Genomic DNA, 25,224 nt, shown 5'->3' on the forward strand with positions numbered 1-25,224 from the left:
CTGGCCCATGGAATGATTAATTTTTTGTTGTTGTTGTTCAGGTAGAGGAAGCAAATGTTTTTGACATAAAATAATCATTTTTAAAAGAACAAATGCAACAAGTTTCATCCAAAAGAAAGAATGTCCAGTTTTCTTGTCTCTTCAAGGCTGCTTATGTCCTTTAGAGTCCAGAGTATCCAGGAAAAGCGAGAGCTGGAACCTCAGCCAGAAGGCCACTGATGTTAAGTTCTAGTAGTAGCTGCCTAAGTGTGAAGGCACATGGGTGTTAGGATGGCGGGGGACACTGGGGTTGGGGTAGATCCCAGCAGTGGGGGAGGTCCAGTATTGTGACGCTGCTCCGAAGAAGCTGGAGGAGGTGACAGGCATGGAGGATGGGTGGGGAGGGACAAAGTTCACCTTTTGTTGATGGGTATGGTAGGAAGGCATGTAGGAGATATCGGAAGGGTACTTGTACATGGATGACTCAGTTGGATGCGGCTGCAGGGCCTGAGCAATGCCATGGAAGTCAAATTTGTAGGCATACCTTTTGCCATGCACTTTGGTCATAATGTTTTTATCATAGTAGTATCGGAGGGCCCGGCTCAGCTTGTCATAATTCATATTGGGCTTGCTCTTCCGCTCTCCCCAGCGTCTGGCCACCTCATCAGGGTCTGTCATTTTGAACTCCCCGTTGGTTCCCTCCCAGGTGATACAGCTGGCATTGGCACTGTCAGACAGTAGCTCCAGGAGGAACTGCCACAGCTGGATCTGCCCACTTCCTGCAGGCAGTGAGGAAACAGGAGGAAATGGTTTCAGTCCTGGTTCTTAAACATGGCAATTTTTATCCTTTCTAAGAAACCCTTTATTTCCTTTTGTGTCAGAATCATGGAGACAACCCTTCTTCGCTTTAGAAATAGAAACAGACACATAAGAATTGTGCATATTTCCAGGACACAGGGTGATATTTTGGCATGGTACATAGTGAGGGTACTTAGCATGCCCATCACTTCAATTGCTAAATCATCATTTAGGATGCTCTTACCCAGCTAATTTGAAAGGTAAAATAAATACTGTTAACTCTATTGCTTGCTGCTGGTAGAAGGGATTAGCATATTAAGCAAGGTTAGATCTTAAGACAGATTGCCTCAGTGTTTGGTAATAAAGTGTTGGTATTGTCACATTAAACTGTTATGCTCTCAGGGAAGTCGACACCCCCCCCCATCCTTTTGCTAAGATTTGGACTCTCTCCTACTTAGACCTGAGTCATTCTTTAACCTCTACTTAGTACCGAAGTCCCTCAAGCTACTTCCTGTTGCCCTTAAAAAGTGTCAAGCATCCCAGAACCTCTTGGATGTGACTCTGGGGACTTGCAGGGAGAAGTCTCCTCATGGACTTAGGGTTCACTAAGCTGGGCTGTTCTCCAGCAGAATTCTAGTACATGGTTTTTAGTGTTAAGTCCTGAACAGAAGAATGTGGGCAGTGGTAAAAATACCAGGAGGGGATGCTGGGTGGCCTCTCTGTCTTCTGGCAAGAGTGGTCTGGTGCTAAAGAGCAGGGAGGAGGCCGAGACAGGTTGGGTTTCCTGCAGTGCTACAGGTGCAACAGGCATGTAGGCCTGGCTGTTGTTGCCTTTACCTCTCAATCTCCATGGTTTGGGTTTAGAAGAATACATTTAAGAGTTATTTTTAATAGCAAATCCTTAACACATTGTCGAGTTCACTTGATATGCAACTCTTTAGGGACATACTTCTTTTGAAAAGACCAGATAACCACAACACTAAAATCAAAACCAAATCACTTGGGGACATTTATTCAAGAGCCCTATATGAGGAGTAACTGAGAACATCTTTCCTCACTGCAACTCCTCTGTGGGTCATTTACCACGAATGTAAACCTCTGTGCAGAGATGCAGTGTGAATACATTTGTTCTCCAGATGCACCTTCAGTCAGTGGACAGTGCAGGCCCTGGACTGTTGTCTGTGCACAACTGAATGTTTGGCTAAGGAAGCTAGTAAAATTCCCCAGACAGGGCTTAAGACTAAGGTTTCTGTGACCCTATAGATACAGGGAACATTCTGGAAAGAAAGACTTGCAGTCCAAGGTTAACTCACCAGGGTTGGCTAGGCGGCTGCTGGTTGGGCCCAGGATCTGATAAGGATCTAAGGAAACAACAACAAAAGAAGTTGGCTTCACTCCTCACCATACAATTTGACAACAGCATCAAGAATAAACCTCAACATCCTACTTTCATCTCAGGTTCATAGGAAAACATGATCAAAGACCTTGTTCAGAGCTATGGCCCAATCAACACAGTATAGTAACAGCACCATTTCTTCATATTTGGTTTTAGATTATGTTTTCACTACCGCCCTCCCCCACAAACAAAATCACCCAAACATTTGCAAAGGAGCTGGCCAAATTCATTCACACATTGAATAAACTGAAGGATTACTTATTAGACGGGCTTAAAGGAGGTCCCCCAGTGATTACTAGCCATTACTCCTCTTTCTAATGCTGAAGACATTACACATGTCTGAGTTTTCTGATAGACCATAAAAACCACCAGGCAGCCTGGGTTCTAGTTCCAGCTATGTCATGCACTTAATCATGTTTTGGACAACCTCTGGGTATAAGTTTTCTCAGCTAAGAAGGATTGGTTGGGTCCCTGGCCTTAGTTCCCTTCTACCAAAACATTCTGTGATTTTAAGCTTAGAAATATCAACACTAACCAGAATTTGTATTTTAGCTACGAAATCACTACTTTTTAAAAACAATGTTTTCCCCCAATTATAACTGTAATTATTAACTAATTGACACAGCTTCTTCTTAAAACTTTGAATTAACTTGAAAAGCTATTAAAGCCTTTTAGACCACCTTTTTATTAACTTTTAATATTTATTTAAATGACACTGAGTTTGGGCAGATGATGCTGAATTTTTTTCCTGTTCTACCTGACTTGGTTTTCACTTGAATTTTACCTTTTATGCATTTTCTATATTTTGGGTGGAATGTTTGCCCAGCCCAAAGCAAATAGCTGTTTAGATCTTAATTCAGCTACACCATACATGAGAGACAGTGGTGTTGAGCACAATGGCTGACTTCAGATCTGTGAAGGGCCCTGCTGTGGGACCTTTCCCCAGAAGACAAAGCAGCCAGAAAGGAAACTGAACAAGGATGCTGGCTAGGAAAAGAATTGAGCCAACTTTGTTGTAAGCATCCAAGTACCAGCAAGGGCTGAGATTGGGGGCGGGGGTGGCATGTCTGTCATAGAAGCTCATGCTCTAGAGGGTGTTAGAGATCGCAGTCTCTCATCATTTCAGCATTAAGGATTTCTAGGTTCATGGCTTCAAAGTTCTTCTGCCATAACTTTTAAGATGATCCATTACTAGGTAAGGACATCTCCAAAGTATGGTTTAGTGAAGTGTAAATGGCTTGGACAAGGAGTGGGGACTCTGGAACTAACTCTGCTTGTATTCTAAGAATTTCTTTCGCCCACCTCGGCCTCTGCTTTCTTCTTCTATAACACTGGGCCATTTCAGCTTGAAGTCCCCTTTCTGTCTGATATTTAACAAACTGTTTCCTGGGTCCAGTACTTGCTGGTTAATTCACAGATACTCTCTTAGGTAGAAGAGACAATGTGTGAAGTAGAGATGCCCCTTGGTATACATAGGGAATAGCTTCTAAGACCCATCAAGGCTCTTCAAATCTGTGGCTGCTCATTCAAGTTCTTTACAGACAATGAGGTATTTGCATATAATCTAAGCATATCTATCCAGGCCTTTAAATTATCCCTAGACTACCAATAGGATGCAAATGTTATGCACACAGTTTACTGTATTGTTGAAGGAATAATGAAAGAAAGCAAGTCTGTCCCCTTCAGTACAAATGCAGACACTTTCCTGTGTATTATCAGTCTGTGGTTGCCTAGATCCCTGCTATGGAACAATCCTTTTCTACATTATGATTATGTGTTGTTCTCATTGGTTAACAAGAAGCTGACAGGCCTGTAGCTGGGCAGGAAGTTAGGCAGGAAAGCCAAGCTGGGAATGATGGGAAGGAGGAGGGTGGAGTTGGGATGCCAGACAGCCTCTCAGGAAGCAAGACATGCTAAAAGACAGGTAAAGCCATGAGTCGCATGGCAGTACATAGATTGATAGAAATGGGTTAATTTAAGTTGCAAGAGCTAGTTATTAATAACCTTGCACTATTGGCTGAGTATTTATAAATAATACTAAGTCCTTGTGTGGTAATTTGGAAGCAGACACCTGGACAGGGAGCGGGTGGTCAGGACAGAAAAACTTCTACCTACAGATCCCCAGACATAGAACCCATAGATGTGGAGAGCCAACTATACACAGTCTCACTCCTGCACTGACTGTGGAATCCACAACTGTCTACACACAAGGGAGAGGCTACAAATCTGAGCCAGGTACCTGGCTGGGGCCGTTGCTCAGTGTTCTTGCCCATGGTCTGTGCTCCTCCAAGGGGAGGACCTGTGGAGAAGAAAGCAAAGTTCATAAGCGGACTGTTCTTCATGGGGCAGGAAAATGTTCTTGTCACACATCCCCAGAAGGAGGGCACAAGAACTGTCATCTACCCACTCTCCCATTGACTCATGTATTCATTTTATTATGAATACTCCCCACATTGCTATGCTGGCATCGGTCTCCAGGCAGAAGATTTAGCAAGGAGCTTATATTTTAACAGGAGAGACAACACTGAACAATGCCTGCTGATACGGGGACCTTGAGCTGGAAGAGTGGGTAACAATGCATGCTATAGAAGCACCAGGATGAGTGCAGACTCTGAGAATTCATTTCAGAAAACATGGTGTGGCTGATGCATTTGTAACATGGATCTCAGAATGGGTTGGTGCTGGCAGAGACAAGCACATTGCTGAGGCTTGCTGGTCAGCCAGCCTAGCTGAGAAATGGTGACATCTAGGTTTAGTGAGAGACCTGTCTGAAGGGGACAAGACAGAGTGATAGACCAATGTCTTCTGTTGGTCTCCATATGTGTGCATGGGTACATGCCAATACGTGTGCCCCCCCAGAATGCACACATGTATCCCCCCCTCACACAATAGATAACTTTACTGACATCTCTCCTGAGAAAGTGATGTTTGAGCTGGGTCACCTGTTTCTTGTGATTCTGTGTTTCTGAGGGTCCCTCCATGGTATCTCACATATGCCCTCTGCATTTCCTCCTGCCTTCTCCATTTTGAATGTGCGCTGCTCTTTGTGTGGTCTATGGCTTGGCATGACTGTTATCCTCACATTTCTCTCTTCCCACTGGCCCATTATACTGTTCATCACGTCACTGACTACTTATCACTAAAGATAGAGATCTGTTTTCACAGGATCGTTCACCATCCCTTTCTTACCTTTGGTCCACCACACATCCTAAACTCCAGGAATCTGGGGTTCTCACTGCCAGACATACCACCAAGGTCTTCTCTGACCTCCCCTTCTCCAGGCTTACCTGTCTTCTGCTCCCTAGACTGAAACCTGTCCTGCCCTCTAACTCAAATGGTAGCAGGTGCACAGCATTCCTTACCACCACGGATGAAAATAATTTTGTCTGTACATTATTTCTCTCCCATGCCTAAATATCAGGTCCATGCCCAGTTCAACTTTCTGAGTCCCACAGAGCCACATGCTGCATGCAGAATGAATGAATAATGCACACTCATAACTGAGGTAGACCCAGTCTATTGCTTGTACAGTCACAACCTCATTAAGAACAGAGCTTCCTTTACCTCCCTTGCAATTCCCAGCAGGTTTACTTCTTGGAGATAGTAAGATGGAAACATTGGCTAAGGAGTGAATCATTCTCTTTCATTTCCTCCCTAAATGGAAGATACTGGGTGGGTTTCAACAAGCCATCGCCTCATCATTGTTGGACAAATGGATGTTTGTGACATACAACATCTCTGCATATATTATCCTTTGTGTCAGTCTCTCTAACTGGGGCTAGGAACATTGGCATGACTAAGCCTTGTCAAGCAGAGAATCCAAGTCCTAGAGATTCATTGTCCTGTCTGAAATAACAAAATCCAGACCAGGCACTTTTCATTTATGAATCAATTTGTCCCAAGAAACCTTCAAACTCTATAAGTTCAAAACCAAGTGCAGCAAAACAAGCCTCAAAAGTCTGAACAGCCCCTGCAAATTCATATTGATATCTAATCAGACAGCGTGGAGACAAATGCTTGGTCCTAGAGTGTGTCTCACAAGCCTATTCCCACCTCTCAACTTCTAGCTCCCTGAAAATATTTCTATCCCAAAGATTGGTTTGCTATTTACTTACTTTTGTTGAGGCCAGAATTCATATTATTGCTCCATCCTCCTCTCCTGACTGAGTCATAAGAAGGGTCTGTTGAGAAATAACAAATAGAACACTTTAGCTTTGTTTGGCAGGAAGGCTATATGAAGATGTTCTCTTGGTGATCAGAAGAGGATAAATTTATTTCAGCAATAACTTGCTAAGCACCACCAAATTCCTGAAGTATACTCTTCTCTGAGGACTGGGAGGTAGGATGACAGAAAACACATTAACTCTAATTTTGAGATTTGTCTTATCTGGGAGCTGAAGCAGTAGGAAGGAAGGATCAAATCCTGAACTTGAATTTGGAGGATTGGCTGAAGTTCTGTCCCTGTCCTTACTCATTGTGAGGTGTGGAATGGACCACAAGACACCCCTGATCCTTATCTTTATAGAAAGAAATTTTTTTTGAATTATCTACCTTATGGGGTTATGTTAATATCTGTAAGCTACCTTATAAGATTTTCTAAAAATATAAACTACCATAAAGTAAGGGGAAAAAAACCCTATTCAAACATGACTAGCAAGGATGAAGAGCTGAGGAGAGGTGTCCAGATGAAAGATCTCCTGGGCAGAGCATCTCAAAGTCCAGGGCCATGATGTTCCTGCAAGGCCAACTCCAGCATCACCTCATGGTACAAGTGCTATGGAATGACCCTCAGAGGTGTGCTCACACTGAAGGCTGTCCAAGGCCTCTCAGACACTTCCATAGGCAAAAAAGGGGCCTGGGTCTGATAACCACACAGAAATAGGAAAGACCAAAGGGATGGTTAGAACTAGGGTTGAGCAGGGAATGAGCAGACAGACAGTGATGTTCCAGGTAGGAGAGGCTGGTACTATCCGGACCCTGAACTTTGTGATACTCAACTTTTCTCATTCCACAACCATGTTCAGAAACTGCTTAAGTAACTGAATAGAAATTGTCCTCATTTCCTTTCTCATTGTGTGAGTACCATTGAGACATGGCACAGGCCTCTCAGAAGGGCAAAGGATACAGAATTATGACTCCCAAAGTCTTTCCCTGAACAACAAAGGGACCATAAAAACCATCCAAATAAATGGCACACAAACCTCATCAAACAACCATCTGACTGTGTGAAATACAAACCATCCCCTTTGGCCTGTCCTGAGCCTCTCAAACAAATTACAATAAGGGCTGGGAGAATGGATGCATGGATGGATAGATGGATGAATGTAAGGATATATGTAAGCATATGATTGCACGGCTTCACTATTACTGGCAAAGAGGAACCCAAAGACAGGAAGTGTCCTTGTGGAAAAATCCATGTGCACATGCACATTCCTCATGGCTCTGGAAAAGTCAGTTCAGTTTTTAAAATTATAGTCTTTAGCAATTGGCACAAAAAGCAAAACAGAGAACGAGGGGGGCAGTGTGGCTGGAGAGGGAGGCAGGGAACAGGACAAGGAGACACAACTCAACTTCCTTAAGTTGTCTGTTTTCATTTTGACCTATTTTTCCTTTATTTCCTGAAAACAGATTCTTCTCGCTTAAAAAGAAGCAAATGGTAAGCCAACCACCCATGGGTATGAGCTTGGAAGGAGGCTGGTGACTTTATGGACACTTTTTGAGGGGGGTCTGTGGAGGGCCATGGAGTGCATATAGCTTTAAGATAAGCCACAGGCAAGGAGGGGAGTCAGTTAAGTTTTTCTTTGGTCAAGAACAGGTTGCTAGCTTGGCCTCCTGTCACTGATTTGGGACCAACTTTCTGTACTATGTTATGTACACGAAGTGCTGGGGAAGCCAGCCAAATAAAACGAGGTCCTTAAATTTAGACAAGACACAGTCCCTAAGACAGTCAGGTATTGTCGTCATATGCCAAAGACATGGTTGAGATGTCAATGGCTTATTGGAGATGAAGAAGGAAAAGGTAAGTAACATTAAGGGGGGGTGGGACTTGAAGGAGACCTAGCTGAAGGGGAGACAGTGACCCTCTCAGTGAGGAACAGAGGCGGGTGGTATGATGCTGTGTGCACGGCTGACATATAGGGATGTGGAGGGAGAGAAAAAAGGTCCAGGAAGGGAGGGTTGAGTGACCATTCAGGACCTGTGGGAGCTAAGCTAGCATCTTTGTGGCCTTCATAATTCAAACAATAGGGCCAAAGGAGGTTCCCAGTGTATAGTGACACAGAGAAAGCAGTGTGAAGACTCATGCATTCCAGCTGCTGTGTGGAAAGCACAGAGGATGTAAGGGGTGGAGGCCATTCAACAGGGAAAGCACAGAAAGTGGGATTCAAAGTGATGAATGTAAGGTTACTATTTAGGGTTACTATTGCTGCAATGAAACACCACAACCAAAACAAATTGGGGAGGAAAACAGTGTGTTTTAGCTTACACTTCCAGGTAACATTCCATCACTGAGGGAAATCAGGACAGGAACTCAAATAGGGCAGGGACCTGGAGACAGGAACTGATGCAGAGGCCATGGAGGAGTGCTGCTTACTGGCTTGCTCGATATGGCTTGCTCAGCCTGTTTTTTTGTTTTGTTTTGTTTTTTAATAGAACCCAGGACCACCAACCCAGGGATGATACCACCCACAGTGGGTTGAACCTTCCTTTATTGATCACTAATTAAGAAAATACCTTATAGCTGGATCTTATATAGGCATTTTCTCAACCGAGGTTCTCTCCTTTCAGATGACTCTAGCTTGTGTCAAGCTGACACAAAACTAGTTGGGACAGTGCATAAAAAGGAGGCGACCCCATTAAGTTCCAGGAACTGATGTAAGACATCTGAAGCACCACTAAAATATGTCTTAAAGTTTCCAACCTACACTTGTCTCAGAAAGCTATTCTGTAACTGTTGAGAATAATTGCTTTTTAAGTCCACTCAGGGCTATGGCTACATTTACCATCAACTTCTTGTCACCTTTCCTTCTATTATTTTATTCTAGCTGCCAGGACACAGCAGGTGTATGAAAGTTCCTGGGTAGTCACCAGATTCTTTGGTAACTAAGTGTTTTGAAGTTGAAGCTTGAGGAAGGGCTTGGCAGCCCATTTTTTTTCTGAGATGCAGTAGACCTCAGGGGTGGGGGATGCTGAGCAGACCTTGAGGGTAGGGGAGGCTGAACTTCAAACACAGATGCTCCTACAAGCATATCTTGTGTCAAAGCCCAGCAATTCAGCCAACCATTCAGCCTTTGCATAGATGAAAACTGAAGAGTTCTGGACAGGGAGGCTGTTCCATAGTCAGCCTGTGCAGTATTCTCACTCCCAAGTTCACGGAGTAATGAATGACCATGCCATGCACAGGCATCGTCAGTCAATGTGTGACCCAGTCAATGGAATGAGACACAAAAAACACAGACTTCCTCCTATCAACCTTCTTGTTCCTCTAAATATGTGGAAATCCTTTCTCTGGCCCCTAAGTCCGCAAAGCACAGCCAGGGCCCATTTCCCACACAATCTAGTAAATGCACCAGGTAGGTGCTGGGCTGCAGGAGACATCTCCCTCACATAAGCCTGAATTAAAGCCAGTGTTTTGAGAATGAAGTATCAAGACAGGAAAGGCCAAGGCCAAGAGCAACTCTCTGCCTTGGATGTTCAAAGAATAGAGAGCCTTGGAGCTGAAGTGAAACGTTTGAGTCAGTCCAGCATAGGGACCAGCATGACCCCCATTTTGAAGAAAAAAATAATCAGTCTTAATTAAGACCTGCACCAATATCAAAAATCTGAAAAATACTTGGGGCAGAAACCTGCTGTCCATTGTCAAATATGCACCCCCTCTACTTCTCTGTGTCCTTCTTGCCCTTCTTTCCCATTTTCCTACCTACTGCCTCATCATTCATTAATTCATGTTCCCTGTTTGTAGTCCACACATGAACATCAGGTTCTCATAGGCAAGTCACTTTTATGGCTTGGAGTGTGTGGCAATACTGAGAACAGTGCCTTGTACATGGTAAGCAGAGCACACAAGAAATACATGTGGAATGAATGAATGAATGCATAGACAATGTCTTCTTGTTAAATACACACATTCCTTGTTGTTCACTAGCAGAAAAGAATTGAAGACTCCTACCCTCCTGAACTAGGTCTCTAGCTAATTTAGGTCTGTGGTGTGGGGATTATAGACTATGTCAACACAGTCTGGGCAGTGATCCACCTATTTTGAAGTGGAATCGGAAAGTGTGTCCCTTCTGGGAGGTCAGGAGCTGGGTTCCAATCATTTCTGTGCCTGGGTCAGCAGGGGGCAGTACATAGGGTGGTGGTCCCATAAAGTCATATCATCTTGTGATGCCATCACAATGGAAGTACAGTCTGTTGTTTATGTGGGTATAAAAATAACCTGAAATGGAATTTATCGGAACTGGTCCCACTTTTAAACAGGGCAATGTCATCACTAAGGGATTATTTTCTCCTATTAAATGTCTCCTCCCAAGTGAAAACTTAGCAATGTGGTCAGCTCTAGGGCCAGATACACTGACAGACACATTTGCAACTAACATGGAAAAGCTGGAGCAGGGGCCAAGCCTGCTGCACAAATTCCTACATGCCCCCTGGCTACAGAGCCTGAAGCTGTCTGGTTATGCTAGTGCCAGCCAGTGCAGAGTCCTCCTACAGGATAGGGTGGCTCCAAGCAGCTAAGTGCACACATCTAGACACCCTACATGTGGTGCATGGAATCTGCATATTGACAGCTGGCTGTGGAAAGGAAACTTTGAGGTGGCCAAAGATCCAGTGTCAAAAATGTAACAGTACAGGCCAGCACCCAAGGTGACGCTCTCAGACCTTCTCTATAGTGGCAGATGGCTTTATCAGCAGAAAATTATGCCCCGATTCTGACAAACTCTCTTTCTACTCCAGGGAAGGCTGACACCCCCTGGCTTTAAGGAGTACTAAGATGACAAATCCTATTGTGATTGCTTTGCTGAGCAACCACCAGTGGGCTTTGCCTAAGGTTTCTGGTTTCAGGCAGTCCTGAGGTCAGTTTTCGCCAAAGCAAAGAGACCTGGGCCTCATGCCGGGGCTTCTGGACTTTGCCAGCCATTGTGGATAATTCAGCTTCCAATCTATGGCGCCCTGAACAGTTTCTCCATTATGCAATGCTCAGTGTGGCTGAATGTGACACTAAATGGCCTCTTAGATTCCAAGACAGCCTCCCAGGGTAGAGTAATACGAGCTCTGAGCACTGTTGGAAAGGGAAGGCTTTTGCTGGCTGTGACCATGGCATAGATACACCAGTGTTAAATCAATCCTGGAAATATGGCATTCATCTCTGGAAAGACCTTGTTTTCTACTCTTCAGTCAACTGTCTGAGGCCCAGGTGCATCAGCCTCCACACAGCTCTTTACTTTGTCATGACATCATCCTTAGCCATCAACCCTACACAGAAGCCTCTTTTTTGGTCCCTTACTACTCTGGGCCCTGCTTTCTATGACTTGGTGGAAAAAGATTCACTTTCCTTGAAACTTCTCATTGAGTTTCTGGTTTTTGTTGGGCAGGCTGGCAACCTCTGTGTTGTTTATGCTTGGAAAACCTGGGTCTGCTTGCCAATCTTTCAGGGTACTCAGTGAACCCAATAGGTAAGGTGTGGTCTTTGTTTGGGGGCAGTCAGATATACTAGGGCATATGCCTATGTGACCTTCTCAGCTGCTTCTCTGTCTGAGGTTTTGTGCTTCTAGCAGGTTCTATCTTTGGATAGGTGGCTTTTCTGACCACTGACCTGACTGGGATTCTTTGCTTTGGGCTCTGCTTTGGGCTGAACCCCTTCTGCAAAACCAACTCTGCTTCCCAAATCCCTGGTTCACAACTCAGGACCAGCATCTTGTCTACAATTTTCTCTGCCATGCCGTTATTCACATCAGTCTCTCTTGTCTGACCTACTGGCCTGAATCCCACTTTTAATCCAGGGCAAAGGTCACTAACCCAAAAGATGGCAGTCTAAGCAGAGTTTAGGGCTCTGTCCTGGGGATGCCCTTTCTTGCTAGAGTCTCATGGTGTTTTCAGTGGCTGTACATGACCCTGGGATCAGCTGGCATCTATTCCCAGCTCTGTTCTTATTCATATGAGTCCTTTGGTCATGCTATGAGGATCAACTTTGTTTTCCATAAATGGGAACTTAAAAATGTACATGGTATACACATAGTCTGTTCCACTTTGCCTTTACCTCTACAGTCAAAGGAGGTCATAACATTCATTCAGGAAGGCCTTGGAAAAGAAGAAAAGCTCAGGAGTTGTAAAGGGCCAGCTCTACCCTGGTGCCATTGGACAGTGATTCCAAGATGTGAGTTTCTTCCAAAGGAAGAGATGGATCAGCTGGAACCATGGTTTGAGAAACATGATCTCAGAAGACAGAGATGGACAGTGGCTAGGTGTGACAGGCTTTTGCTTCTTCCATGGCTGTGAACTGCCCAGGTTGCTTTTTAACAGATTCCAAGGCTCCCGGTGAGGCTCCATCTCATTTAACCCATTCTCTAAGGCTCACCCAGCCTTCTCTCCAGTGGCATTTTTGTTCCACATAGCTACAGAAGAGATCTTTGCATCCCCCCGGATTGGAGGAAGAGGGAGTTAAAAAGGGCAGCCTTTGCTGTAGTTTGGAACTCAGATGCAAGAGAAAACATCCCGACTCACATTTCCCCTTCTCAAAGTTCTTGTCCTAGAATCCAAACAGCCCCTCAGCCTCAGGACCAGCTCCACGGCACAGAGCACAATGGAGGTAGTGTTTAAAATATGCTATGTGCAGAGGGAAAGAAGACACACAGTGAAGATGCTGGAAAGAAATGGTGGCTTTGAAATATGAAAAGTTCAACAAAGTAAGAGGCATCGGTTCTGGGTACAGCCTTGCCACCGTCCCACAAGGCACCCTGCAGAGTTGGGTCCTTCTCTCTGTCTGCCCTGTGAACTTTCTGTCCAAATGACACAGATGTCTGAAGGCTTGTTTATTTTGATAAGGCCTCAAAGTGGGGCTTGGGGGCACATGTGGAAAAGGAATTCAGACCGACTAGATGAATTGGGTGTTTGCCAAAATTCCCCTCCACACTGGTTGTGTAGACACAACTACACTGCATACTTCTTTGGTCAGATGGACCTCAGGATTAAGAGGATTCTAGGTAGGAAAAAGGGAAACATAACAGCTCACTTAAGTAATGAAGTGTTGTTTATGTTTTGCCCCCTGGCCCTGCAGATAGAGAGGCCACTCTTCCCACAAGATGTCCTCTTTTGCCACCGGTACTAAATCTTCTATCTGCCTCACAATTCAAATTTGCATACCTTTCTTCAAGTCCTTCAGGTCATGACTCACTGGTCACTTGTTTCAAGTTTACTGTTCTTGTGTGCTCAACCGTCCTGTGTCATTCTTAAGTATGATATCTTGATGGCTAGGTGATCATCTCTGCAGCAGAGGGACAACTGGATCTTAGTCACCTTTGTCCCCACCTGCTCCACTCCTGTACTAGCGTTTTTTTGTTGTTGTTGTTTGTTTTGTTTTTTGTTTTTTTTGTTTGTTTTTTGGGTTTTTTTTTTTTTTTTTTGATTTAGCGGACACATCCCACTACATAGTAATTCATTCAACAAAGTTTTATTGAATGCCTGCTCTGTTGCCAGACTCATTTATGTGTCTAGAATACAGCATTGGCAAGGCAAACACCCTTCCTCTGTGGAGCTTAATTCAAAACAAATAGTAAACTGTGCAGGAGATTAGAAGGTGCTGAATGTGAGGGGCCCAGGCAAGCCAGGAGAGGGAGCAGGCAGGGCTGGGGACGAGGGCCTCACTGAAAACATATAATTTAAGCAAAGATTTGCACTGTCTAACATGATTAAAATAGAGCTTTCTGTAGCACCATAGTTTCCCTCTGACAAGCACTTGGATTGTCCTATGATGAGAGCAAAGGCTAGCAGGAAAGTAAGTTCTGTTTTGTTAGTTCACATCTAGTGGGAGCTGCTTGATGTTGGAGGACAGTAACATTTAAAAGCTCCATGGGATCTTTCACTGTTGGATGGGGGACAGAAAAGGGTAAGCAGGCCCAATGGCTAAACAGGCAGCTGATTTCTGCTTATTCAGAATCAGGCCCATTCCCCAATCTGTAACTTAAGATGGCTAGTCAACATTTCCTGAGACTGGCCTTTTGACAGACAGCTAAAGAGCTAAAGTGGTTTCCAGGGAAGGACCATCTTTGGAGTCATCCTGGGGGAGTGGACAGGTGAAGTCAGACTAAAGGAAAGTGCATTGCTTTGCTCTGGCCTGGCAGGTGAGTAGGCCATGTGGAACATGGAATCTTACCTCTGAGAAAATGTCTCCAGTTTTGGTAGCAGAATGTGGTCCCACTCTATCACAGAATGGGACGCCCTGTTTCAGACTTCAAGGGACCCCAGACATGATCTAAGTCAGACATGCAAATGAGCATAGGACCCAAGGTCCAAAGCTGGGAGACAGCCTATGTGGCCACGTAAGAATTTTAATAGAAATTGAAAATATGACTCAGAGTATCCAAGCTGACTTTCTTTAAACTGATCTAGGCTATTGGGCAGGGCTGGTGAATAACTATATAGGCAAGCCACAGCTTTTTAGGCTCAAACATTTTTTCAAGATTATACCAAAGCAGTTTTGTGTCTCTTTGGAAGAATGATAACTGAACCTTACCAAGCACTGGACTGTGTTGGCGTGCCATTTAATGCTTTAGGAGTGAGTTGGTGTGCCATTTAATGCTTTAGGAGTGAGTTGGTGTGTCATTTAATGCTTTAGAGATGTTTGGGGGGATCCAATCATTCATTGCAAAGGAAAGCACTCAGGATTTGGAGGGTGCAACTCTATTCCACTTCCCATTTCATCAGTTATGTGCTGTGTGAACCGTGGGGAGTAACTTCACCTCTCTGACCTCAGTTCATGAAAGGTATGTTCTTGTGGGAAACGATTGATTCTTTGTAAATTTCAGACTTTGTAAGAGCTAGCAGTGTATCTAACCCCGGCAGAGATTGTTGGAGAATAGATGGGGCCATGTATACAAAAATGCTTCACATACTCCAAAGGATCCTAATTCCAGTTAGTCTTTCCCGTCAGTGCTTTAGTGTATGCATACATGTGCACGTGTGTACACTAGTGCAGTCACCTTGGTGTGTGTATGTGGAGGCCAGAGGCGGGCTTTGAGTATATGCCTTTATTATTTGCCACATTATTTGTAGTAGTTAGTAGTATTAGCAATATTAGTTTGAGACAAGGTCCTTAGCTGAAGTTGAAATTCGTCATTTTGACCAGTGACTGGCTGGCCAGTGAGCCCCCAGGTTCCAGCTGTCTCTATTTCCAGGCTGGAATTACAGATGTATATCACCTTGCCTATGTTTTTTCTTTTTCGGATGTTTTTTTATTTGAATTAGAAACAAGATTGTTTTACATGTCAATCCCAGTTCCCTCTCCCTCCTCTCCTCCCCTACTGCCCCCCCAACTAAAACCCTACCTATCCCATATCCTTTCTGCTCCCCCTGGAGGGTGAGGCCTTCCATTGAGTGTCATCAGAGTCTATCGTATCCTTTGGGATAGTTGCCTATGTTTTTTACTTATTTATTTATAAGATTTATTATTTTATTATATATACAGTATTCTTCCTGTATGTATGCCTGCAAACTCAAAGAGGGCACCAGATCTCACTATAGCTGGTTGTGAGCTACCATGTAGTTGCTGGGAATTGAACTCAGGACCTCTGGAAGAACAGTCAGTACACTTAACCTTTGAGCCATTTCTCCAGCCCTATTAATTTATTTTTAATATGAGCACTTGGGACCTGAACTTAGGTCCTCATGTTTGTGTGATATTCAGTGAGCATTTCCCCAAATACCTCTTTTCCAGGTCTTATTCATGGGAGATAAGGAATTAATTTTTCTTGTGCCAATGAAGCTAATTTCTCATGGTTCTTTCTTTAGTGGAGTAAGACTGAGTAAATATTTAACTCAATTAAAAAAGATTAGATTTTCTTTCTCAGTGAATCTATCAATTGTCAATGTTATTTACTGACAATCTACAGGGTGGGAGGAAAGGATACCGAACAAAACTCACAATTAAAGATGACAAGGTAATCTATAATTAGGTCCAGAAATAGCTTGTGAATGTGGGGCTCAGGGAAGAGACAGTGTGTACAAGTAAGGTAAACACACTCTGATCCAGGTATGATTGATTTGGGCTTTGAAGGTTTGTTGGATTTTGAAATTTAAGTAATTATCCTACTTAATGTTATTATTTTCTCTTTAGCTTATGTCTGACAGGAATTCAAACAGCACCAAAGAGACAGGAGAATCCTCTCAGTCTTCGCTCATGGGACCTACTGATCCTCAAGAGAGAGGGAAAGCCCCTCACACTCCTATTCTAGCCCCAGAGTTTCTTCCTCAAAGACTTTATCTTCTCTCTCATGGGGATCCTTCAGGAGAAATCAGCACTTTGTGATCTTGCACTGAGGCTTTTCTGAAGAGAGAAAGTTGTTACATCTACCAATGTGCTCAGGAAAGATCGTCATATGAAAATAACAAATGATGCTACATACAGCATCATTTAACTAGAAGACTCACTTTTTCCTTCTGGCTCAAGAGGAGCTTCTCTGTATTTCTATCTCTCCTCTCCATAGAGAGAAAAAGACAGATCTATACCTTCTTATATGTAGATAGATAAGTAGGTAGATGAGAGACAGATATTAGAAAGAAGCATGGGGAAAATTAAGATTTTTGTTAAGTGTGGTCTTTCCTTTGTAACTGAGGGTGACTGGTTTCAGAGTTTCTATCATACACCAAGACCCACAGATGCTCAAATTCTTTATTTTGGTTGCGAGCCTAGCCTTTAATGGCTGAGCCATCTCTCCAGCCCACAAGTAGAACCCATGGCCATCCTCCCATAGATTACCAGTCATTTCCGGATCAATTACACTGCCTTACAACTAGGGTATCACTTCTATGCATACACACCATTGTATAAGGAAGGCACAATAACTTATTGCACCACTGGAGGAGTATCTAAGATCACTTCTAATATCTTACACAACATAAATCATTGTTATCATGTGTTATTTAGGGAATGACAAGAAACTCTTTTGTTCAATAGTATGCACTTTTATCCATCAGTGGTTGGTTGAAACTGCCAATGTGGAAGCCCTGGATATGAAAAGGTAACTGCACTTTCCAGTGGCCACTGCCCCTAAACAAGCCCCCTGTCCTGGAATATAAATCAGTATATTGGGCAAAACAGATAAGTGCCTTTGGAGGACTCAATGTTGAGGCAGCCACCAGTGGGCATCAGCAACACTTGTAGACAATCTTCCTTTTCTTGCCAATTAACTTCTCCTTCAAACAGGCAATGTGGCTACTTTTAGTTTCCATCACAAAGCAGACCACATGGTGAAGCTGTTAATCAACTAGCAATCGATTTCATTCTGAGTTTTAGCTTCATTGTATGGAGTGAGACAGATCTCTAAGTCAAAGAGAAACTTGGTAGAAATGGCAGAACTAATATAGTAACAGCTAGGTTAGAGATGAATTCAGAAAGGCCAAGCCTACTTAACAAGTGTGAATTGCCACTGGCAAATTTGTGTCAGGGGTGAAGCTTCAGCCATAGACCACCACAGTCAAGAGACCCCTGCCTGCCAGTGTGGAAAGAACAGGAGGAAGCTGAGTCAGATTGGAAAGCTACCCAGGATTTTGTTAGCCACAAATACTGTCCCCACAGCCTTGTACCTTTGCCTTCTGTCTTCAAGTGTTTATAGGGATCATGCATTCCTTGTCACCATTATTAGCATTGCAGGACACATGGGCACCTGTGGCCTTCTTTATTTCTCCAGGAAGCATCTAAGAGCAGTTCTGAAAGGCTTACAGGCAAAGACTGGTGCAAAGAAGGTGGGTCGATCTCAATGAGAACCTCTGAGGAGGCAGGAATGGTCTGAGGGGGTGGTTCTCCTGGCCAAGGGACATGAGGTAAGCTATGTGGTATAAACCAAGAAGCTAAAGTCATCACTAAGTGTAGGAATAAAGTGTGGGCTCTCAAGGTGAGGTTAGAGTGGGGACAACCCTGCAGAAACAATGGGAGCGTCTAAGGACCTACCACTCAGCTATGCAAAGATCTGTGGAACGAACTAATATGCCTTTTGAACACAGATAAAATTGAGAATTTTTGTACCATTGCAAGAATCAGTATAGTCATATGGTTTTAACAAGTAGACAACACCAGCTTCCTGAAGGGAATGGGTCTTGTGGCATTCTATGATGGTAATAAGGTCAAAGTGGCAAGATCAAATTGACATCACAGGCCAGTCCTGTGAGGAACTAGCTTGATTAAGTTAATTGTGATCAAAGTGGTGGCACTATTCCCTAGGCTGGGATCCTGGACTGGATTAAAAAGAGAAAGCTAGGTGAGCAGAACAAGCACTGTTCTCTGCTTCCTGACCAGGGATGCATCATGACCAACGCCTCAAGCTCCTACCTCCAGGACCTACCTCCATGATGATGCTAAACTGTGAGCCTGAAGAAACCTTTCTTTCTCAAGCTGCTTTGTCAAGGCATTTCATCACAGCACTAATATAACTGAGACATAGTTGAATGGAAATACAAAAAGAAATTTTAGAGCCTGTCCTCTCCCCTGGCTGGGGGTGGGGGAGGGGGACAGTGAGAACAGATCTGCCTCACTTCAAACCAGCGTGGTGATTTGGGCTTCTTGTGTATAAAATGAGAACAATGATAATACCAAGTTAATAAGGTTTTATGACAGGAAAATTACTGCACAAGAAGGTACTTAATAAATATATGTTATAATTGTTATGAAGGGGAGAATATAAGAAAAGATAGAAACAGTAAAGTTGAGGGGAAAAAGAAAAGCATTTTTTTTCCTGGAGGGCCACTCTTTTGCATGGGCACAGACCGAGGACCATGCTTGGAGTAGGGTTAGCTGATAAAATAGCATGTAGCATCTGGGTCCCTTAGCATGGACATCTGCACATTGAGACTCCCTCCCTTGTTACTTTAGGATGGGACCAGTTGCAGCTTCAAAGTGGATCGCATGAAGTGAAAGGCTAGGTGAGAAAGGAGAGGAGATGAGAGAAGAGGAGAGGAGAGGAGAGGAGAGGAGGAGAGAAGGGAGGGGAGGGGAAGAGAGAAGGAGAGAGTAGTACATCTTGCAGTTCCCACAGGAGGCAAAGCCAAATAACCAATCCAAGACAATAGAAATGTCTTGGAGGGCTGGCTTATAGTGATCTTTTGGGGATGGGTGAAGGCCTACTCTTCACCTGCCTATATAATGGTTCCTATCTCCAGCATGCTTTGGTTATATGAGAGGACAATCCATCCTCTGGACTCTGTCAAATACTTATTTGGAAAAACAGTAGATACAAACAAATCACCTTGAAAAGGAGACAGAGGAGACTAGAACCAGGTAAAGTCATGAGTCCCAGGTCTCTGAAGGTACATGTAGGTACCTGGATGTGGGTGGGGTAAGTTGGGGAGGCAGTTCAAACCTTGATTGAAGACATACTAGGTAGAATTCCACTCATACCCAAGTGAGAAAACATGTCCTAGGTGGCAAAGCTGTCTGACCTTGGAGCTCCACAGATGTCGAGAGGTGCTGGAACTTAACCTAGGTGGGCCCCACAGTGGATGAATCTGGGTTTCAAATATGAACATACTGGAAGAGTAGATAGGCGGCTGCACAGTCCCTTACAATGCAATGTCAAAATTCCAAAGGACCCAGCATGGCCTTACTTCCAGGGATTGTGGAGTTCTTCTAAGCTCTAGGCAGTCACCTCTCACATGCCAGCCTGCAGCTGGAGGCTGACTTGACTGTGCATGTGAGTCCCTTTCTCAGTGAGAGGAATAACAAGATACTCACTCAAACTTATGCTGAGGACTGTGGTCAGTGCGGGGAATGTGTGTGTGTGTGTGTGTGTGTGTGTTACAAAGAAATCCACATAAGAATAATGTGTACATAACTAACACCAGGACAAAAGCCCCCCCAACCCAAATGTACCTACTTATCATGGTGCAGGGGTTAAAATTTCAAATCTTTTGCTCATTAGCCTGGAACAAATTTACACTTGTCTTAGGAAACATGTAAACTGTTTCCAGTAATTTTGAAAGACTGTGTGCTCGTCACCAACCATATGACCACACGTGTGCAATAACAGAGCACACAGCACACCCGTGGAAGGGAATAACGGTTCTTTTACTTAGAGAAAGGAAGGATAATGGTTACTTAGAAAGTGTCCCAGACAAGCTGTCAAATTGAATTCAGAGAGTTGGAGTCTGACTCCAGGGCCTGGCTGGCTGGCTGAACTCCCCTGAGATCGGGGTTTCCTGCCTGCCAGGGTTTAGAGACAACGATTCTTTGTTTTCAGTCTCTCTCTCTCTCTCTCTCTCTCTCTCTCTCTCTCTCTCTCTCTTTCTCTCTCTCTCCTGTCTTTCAAAAATAAATGAATAAATAAAAACAAAAATAAAAAGTCAACACATCTCTAAAAGAAGGTCAGACAGGAAACATCAACCCTGGAGTTTCAAAGAAAACAGTTAAAAAAACTGGAGAGAGAAAGCTACTGTTTATCCATAATATCCATGTCACAAATCTTGCCTCTGGACCACAGAAATAGCTGGGAAATTCACATCTGCACACCTTCACCACACACCAACACACACACACACACACACACACACACACACACACACACACACACACACACACACACCACAGCTCCTGTCCATCCCGGCCCCTAGGCACTTACCCTCCCCATCCGTAAACTCACAATTTGAATGCTGGGCCTCCCAAAGTATGAGCCTAATAGCACATCAACCTTGTCCACTTTACATGAGTGAGGAACAAAGACTCTACTCACTTAGATTTTCTCCCATCCACACAAAACTCTGCATGGAAAAGAGAAAAGTCGAGTGGAGCCTGCTCCAGGGCCCATCACTCTGCCTGAACAATTATGAATCCGTGGCCAGTCTCAGTTCAGCTCCACCACACTACCCCTGGGCCTGAGAATTTTGAGGCAAATTCCTGGCTCCTGCTTCTGGCTCCATAACTGAGCTTCCAGTCTCCCCATGAAATGCCCAAGCACATTGTCTTCCAGGTCTGTGGAAACCACTGCTAGAGACCTACCCAAGGATTCCTCGCTCACACATGGCACCCACTGACACTTTGTTCATTTGTTTAGGGACTTAACCTTTTCAAAAAATACAACTTATAACACACAGGGCCCCATGTGATGGGGGCATACACACATACCCCAGACTCGTTCCTGCTTCATTTCTATATCTATCTTCAGCTCTTCCAGAGGCTCCCACATCTCACCACAACCTCTCAAATGATAACATCCAATAACACCAATGGGGAGGCTGTGTGCAGGGGGCAGCAGGAAGACCTGCTGAGGCCATACTGTTCATCTCTGAGTGTGTTTGATTGGCATTTCTTGGCTATCATATTTCCAGCATTCAGGAAGATGTAGTGTATGGAGCAAATCCCCCAAAGTGAAGGAATCAGTGAATGACTGGGAGAGGAGAGGATGAGTCACAGATGTTGAGTCCATTCCTCACTAAGGTACTGACCATCTGCATGAATATGCAGGGCCAGTGAGATGGCTCAGTGGGTAAAGGTACTTGCTGCTAGGCTTGAAGAGCTGAGTTCAAATCCTAGAACTTACATGGTAGAAGGAAGTAAGTTTATATGGATTGTCTCTGACCTCTACAATCGAGCTACGGTGTGTGTAAACACCCACACCATACATTAAAACATTAGTAATAAAAGGTTATAATCTTATACAGGTTGAATTATAAAGTGCTTGTGGTCAGAACTGTTTCTGGTCATGGACTTTTTTAGGTTAGTGTGTGACTTTGGCTGGGCCCACACATTTTATGGCCTCTGATTTCTTGTCATCTAGAAGGTATCCAGTAGATTTTTAGCTGTAGCACTCCCTAAGTTTTGATTCCTTTCTTACTCTCAGAGATCTTGAATGGGACAAGTGGCTTTGCATTTGTGAATGTGGTTTTATGGCGTTTCTTGGCGTTTCATGGGGATCTCTCCCTGGGACAGTTTTTGAGCAACTTGCCTATCTCGGCTACGGTAGAGCATACTGCACAACGCGGCACAACCCGTTATGTAGCACAGTATCTTCACATCGTTAGCAGTTGGTAACCCTCAAATATATTGGACTATTTTCCCAGCAATAATGTTAATTACTATTATAATTTTTGTCATAAATCATAATAATGTGCTGTTATTAATATAATTTTACCAAGCAGTTTTTGGCATGTCAGACATCATGCTGACTCACAAGGGTATGGCAATTATCCTCATTTTTTACAGGAGGAAATGGAGTGTTGTGGCTTAATCGGAAATGTCTCCCACAGGCTCATGTTTTGGATGCTTGCTACCCAGTGGGTGGTACAATTTCGTGGACTCTTTAAGAGATACTGGCTGGAGGAAGTGGGTCACTAGGGGTAGGCCATTGAAAGGTATAGCTTAACCCTTGATCCCTGTTTTGCTCTTGGCCTCCTGGCCTCCTGGTCCACCACCATGTGAATGTCCACTACCACATGTTATCCTAATCACCATCACACACTCCCATTTCCCATGATGCACTGAAATCTCTCCGAAACCGCAATGTTTCTACTGGGTATTGTGACAGAAACACAAATACTACACTGAGACAGAAAAAGCAAACCCTTGTCCATGGTCACACTTTAGTTTCATTTGCATGACACTGCCAGAGGAGACAGTGTCTGTCTTAGCTGAATCAAAGACATCGGTCAACGAATGTTTAAGATGTTGAGATTAAAATATGGGAAGCAACCTCCTGTAGAAGCCCAGTATTTATCCCTAGCATAGGTGTGGACTTTGGGAGCCCATTCCATATAGAGGAATACTCCCTGAGCCAAGACACACAGGGGTGGGCCTAGGCCCTATCCCAAAGGATACGAAAGACTCTGATGACACCCTATGGAAGGCCTCACCATCCAGGGGGAGCAGAAAAGATATGTGACAGATAAGGTTTTAGTTGGGGGGTAGGGGAGGATGGGTGGGAGAAGGGACCTGGGATTGTCATATAAAACAATCCTGTTTCTAATTCAAATAAAAAAAAGTTGGAAAAAAAATGTGGGAAGCAGCCTCCAAGGGAGCAAAGAAAACCTGTGCTGGGCTTAGTCCTGTTCTGCCCCCAAAAAAGGAATGCTGTGACCCCCTGGCCTTATTGCCTTTATCTGCAGAATGGGGACAAAAAGGTAAGAGACCCATTGGTCTCATGGTGATGCTGCGAGGAACAAATGGGTAACAGGATGTGAAAATGTTCGGTAAATATCAAAGGATACAGAGAAGGATTGGTTGTCCATGCTTGGCCATTGTCCTTGTTGTTTTTGAGAGGAGAAGCTCTCTTAAGTATAGTATGGTCCATAAATGCCAGTCGGACATTCTGCATATGGGACACAGAGGTGATTTAGTCCCCCTCTTCTCAATCCTTGGCAAGAAAGGAGACAGACTTTTTATCCATCAGTCAAGGTAGCTGCCATCTACAGACCATCCACCCTTGGCATCTAGGGCAGCAGTTTTCAGTTTTCACATTCGGCATCAGGTCTCAAAGGTTCCAGGTGGAGGCTAAAAGCTCAGTGCTCCACCAGCCTGCCCTTGGCAGTGATGAGTTCCAGGGGATAATAAACAAGGAGCTCAATATCCTCTGCCTTTTGGAGAGCTAGAGGTATTTAGACAGATGCCGGATGAGGGCTAAGGAAATGAGGGTCTTAGGTATGCAGAGGAGCTCAGAAGAGAGTGGATTACTCTTGCCTGTTGTGGGGCTGGTGAGCATATGGCAGAGGGTCCTGTGGCAGAAAACCACAGAGGATCTGGGATCTGGGACCTTGCACCTACAAGCCAGGATCTGCAGTAGCACTCCAGATTGCAGCATGTAGGACTGGGACGAGGAGAGAGGAGTCAAGCTTAACTTTTAGATCTTTTATGTGGTCTCCCATAAACTCAAGTTAGTAACACCTGATCTTTCCTTAGAGGCCCAAATGAGGACAGGGAATCAGGGTTCCGGGATTTGAAATGCTATACTCACATCCAGTTTGTCAATAACAGTCATAATGAAGGGGTCAAGACCAGGCTGGTAAAACCCACAGAAACAGCTGACCTGAACAAGGAAGAGCTCATGGTCCCCAGACTGATAGCTGGGAAATCAGCATAGGACTGATCCAGACCCCATGAATGTGGGGGTCAGTGAGGAGGCCTCAGAAATCTATGGGGCCTCTTGTAATACATCAGTACTTATCTCTAGCATAGGAATGGACTTTGGAAGCCCATTCCACATAGAGGGATACTCCCTTAGCCTAGACACACCAGGGAGGGCCTAGGCCCTATCCAAAAGGATATGAGAGATCCTGAAGATCCCCCATGGAAGATCTCGTCTTCCCTGGGGAGAAGAAAGGGTATGGGATAGGTAGGGTATTAGTTGGGGGGCAGGAGAGAAGGGGAGGGAGAGGGAACTGGGATTGACATGTAAAACAATCTTGTTTCTAATTTAAATTTTAAAAATCGAAAGAAAAAAAAAACAGTCATAATGATGTCATCAACAGTGAGAGTCCTTTGGCTCACCAATGCTTACAATCAGTATACAATCTTTGTCTAGGATGTCCTAGGGACAGGCAAGGTCAGAAGGAGCCAGAAAGACCTGGAGTGGCCTTGAGATGTGCTGGTCACTTTTCTTCTGTACTAGGAAACAGGGCTTGTCAAGCTAGGTAGCAGATTAGGAAAAGCCTGGAGAATTTAAGGGAAGAAAATCCTAGGGCTTTGTAGGCAGCCAGTAGAGACTTAGAATGAATCCATTCTGTTTGGGCTTGGACATCAGTATTTGTTTTTATTTTTGCATTTACATTTTTTAAATAAAACTTACCATTTGAACCACTTTCAAGTGTCTAACTCAATGGTACACAGAATACTCAAAGGCAGTGAAGTTGTCACCAGCTTCCAT

At 44.1% G+C, this 25,224-nt stretch overlaps 1 protein-coding gene across 1 annotated transcript in view; it reads right to left on the reverse strand.

Annotated features, from left to right (window-relative positions):
- Positions 1-228: 228 nt before the first annotated feature.
- Positions 229-25,224, reverse strand: part of Fli1 (Fli-1 proto-oncogene, ETS transcription factor) — a 53,080-nt gene continuing 28,084 nt past the window's right edge. The window contains exons 5-8 of the mRNA XM_035444372.1: positions 6,289-6,354; positions 4,413-4,472; positions 2,091-2,138; positions 229-758 (exon numbers count right to left, since the gene is read on the reverse strand). Of these exons, the coding sequence (XP_035300263.1) occupies positions 229-758; positions 2,091-2,138; positions 4,413-4,472; positions 6,289-6,354 (704 nt within the window). The remainder of the gene's footprint in view (positions 759-2,090; positions 2,139-4,412; positions 4,473-6,288; positions 6,355-25,224) is intronic.

Source organism: Cricetulus griseus, chromosome 4, assembly GCF_003668045.3.
Source record: "Cricetulus griseus strain 17A/GY chromosome 4, alternate assembly CriGri-PICRH-1.0, whole genome shotgun sequence".
In the NCBI taxonomy this organism is placed as follows: Eukaryota; Metazoa; Chordata; class Mammalia; order Rodentia; family Cricetidae; genus Cricetulus; species Cricetulus griseus.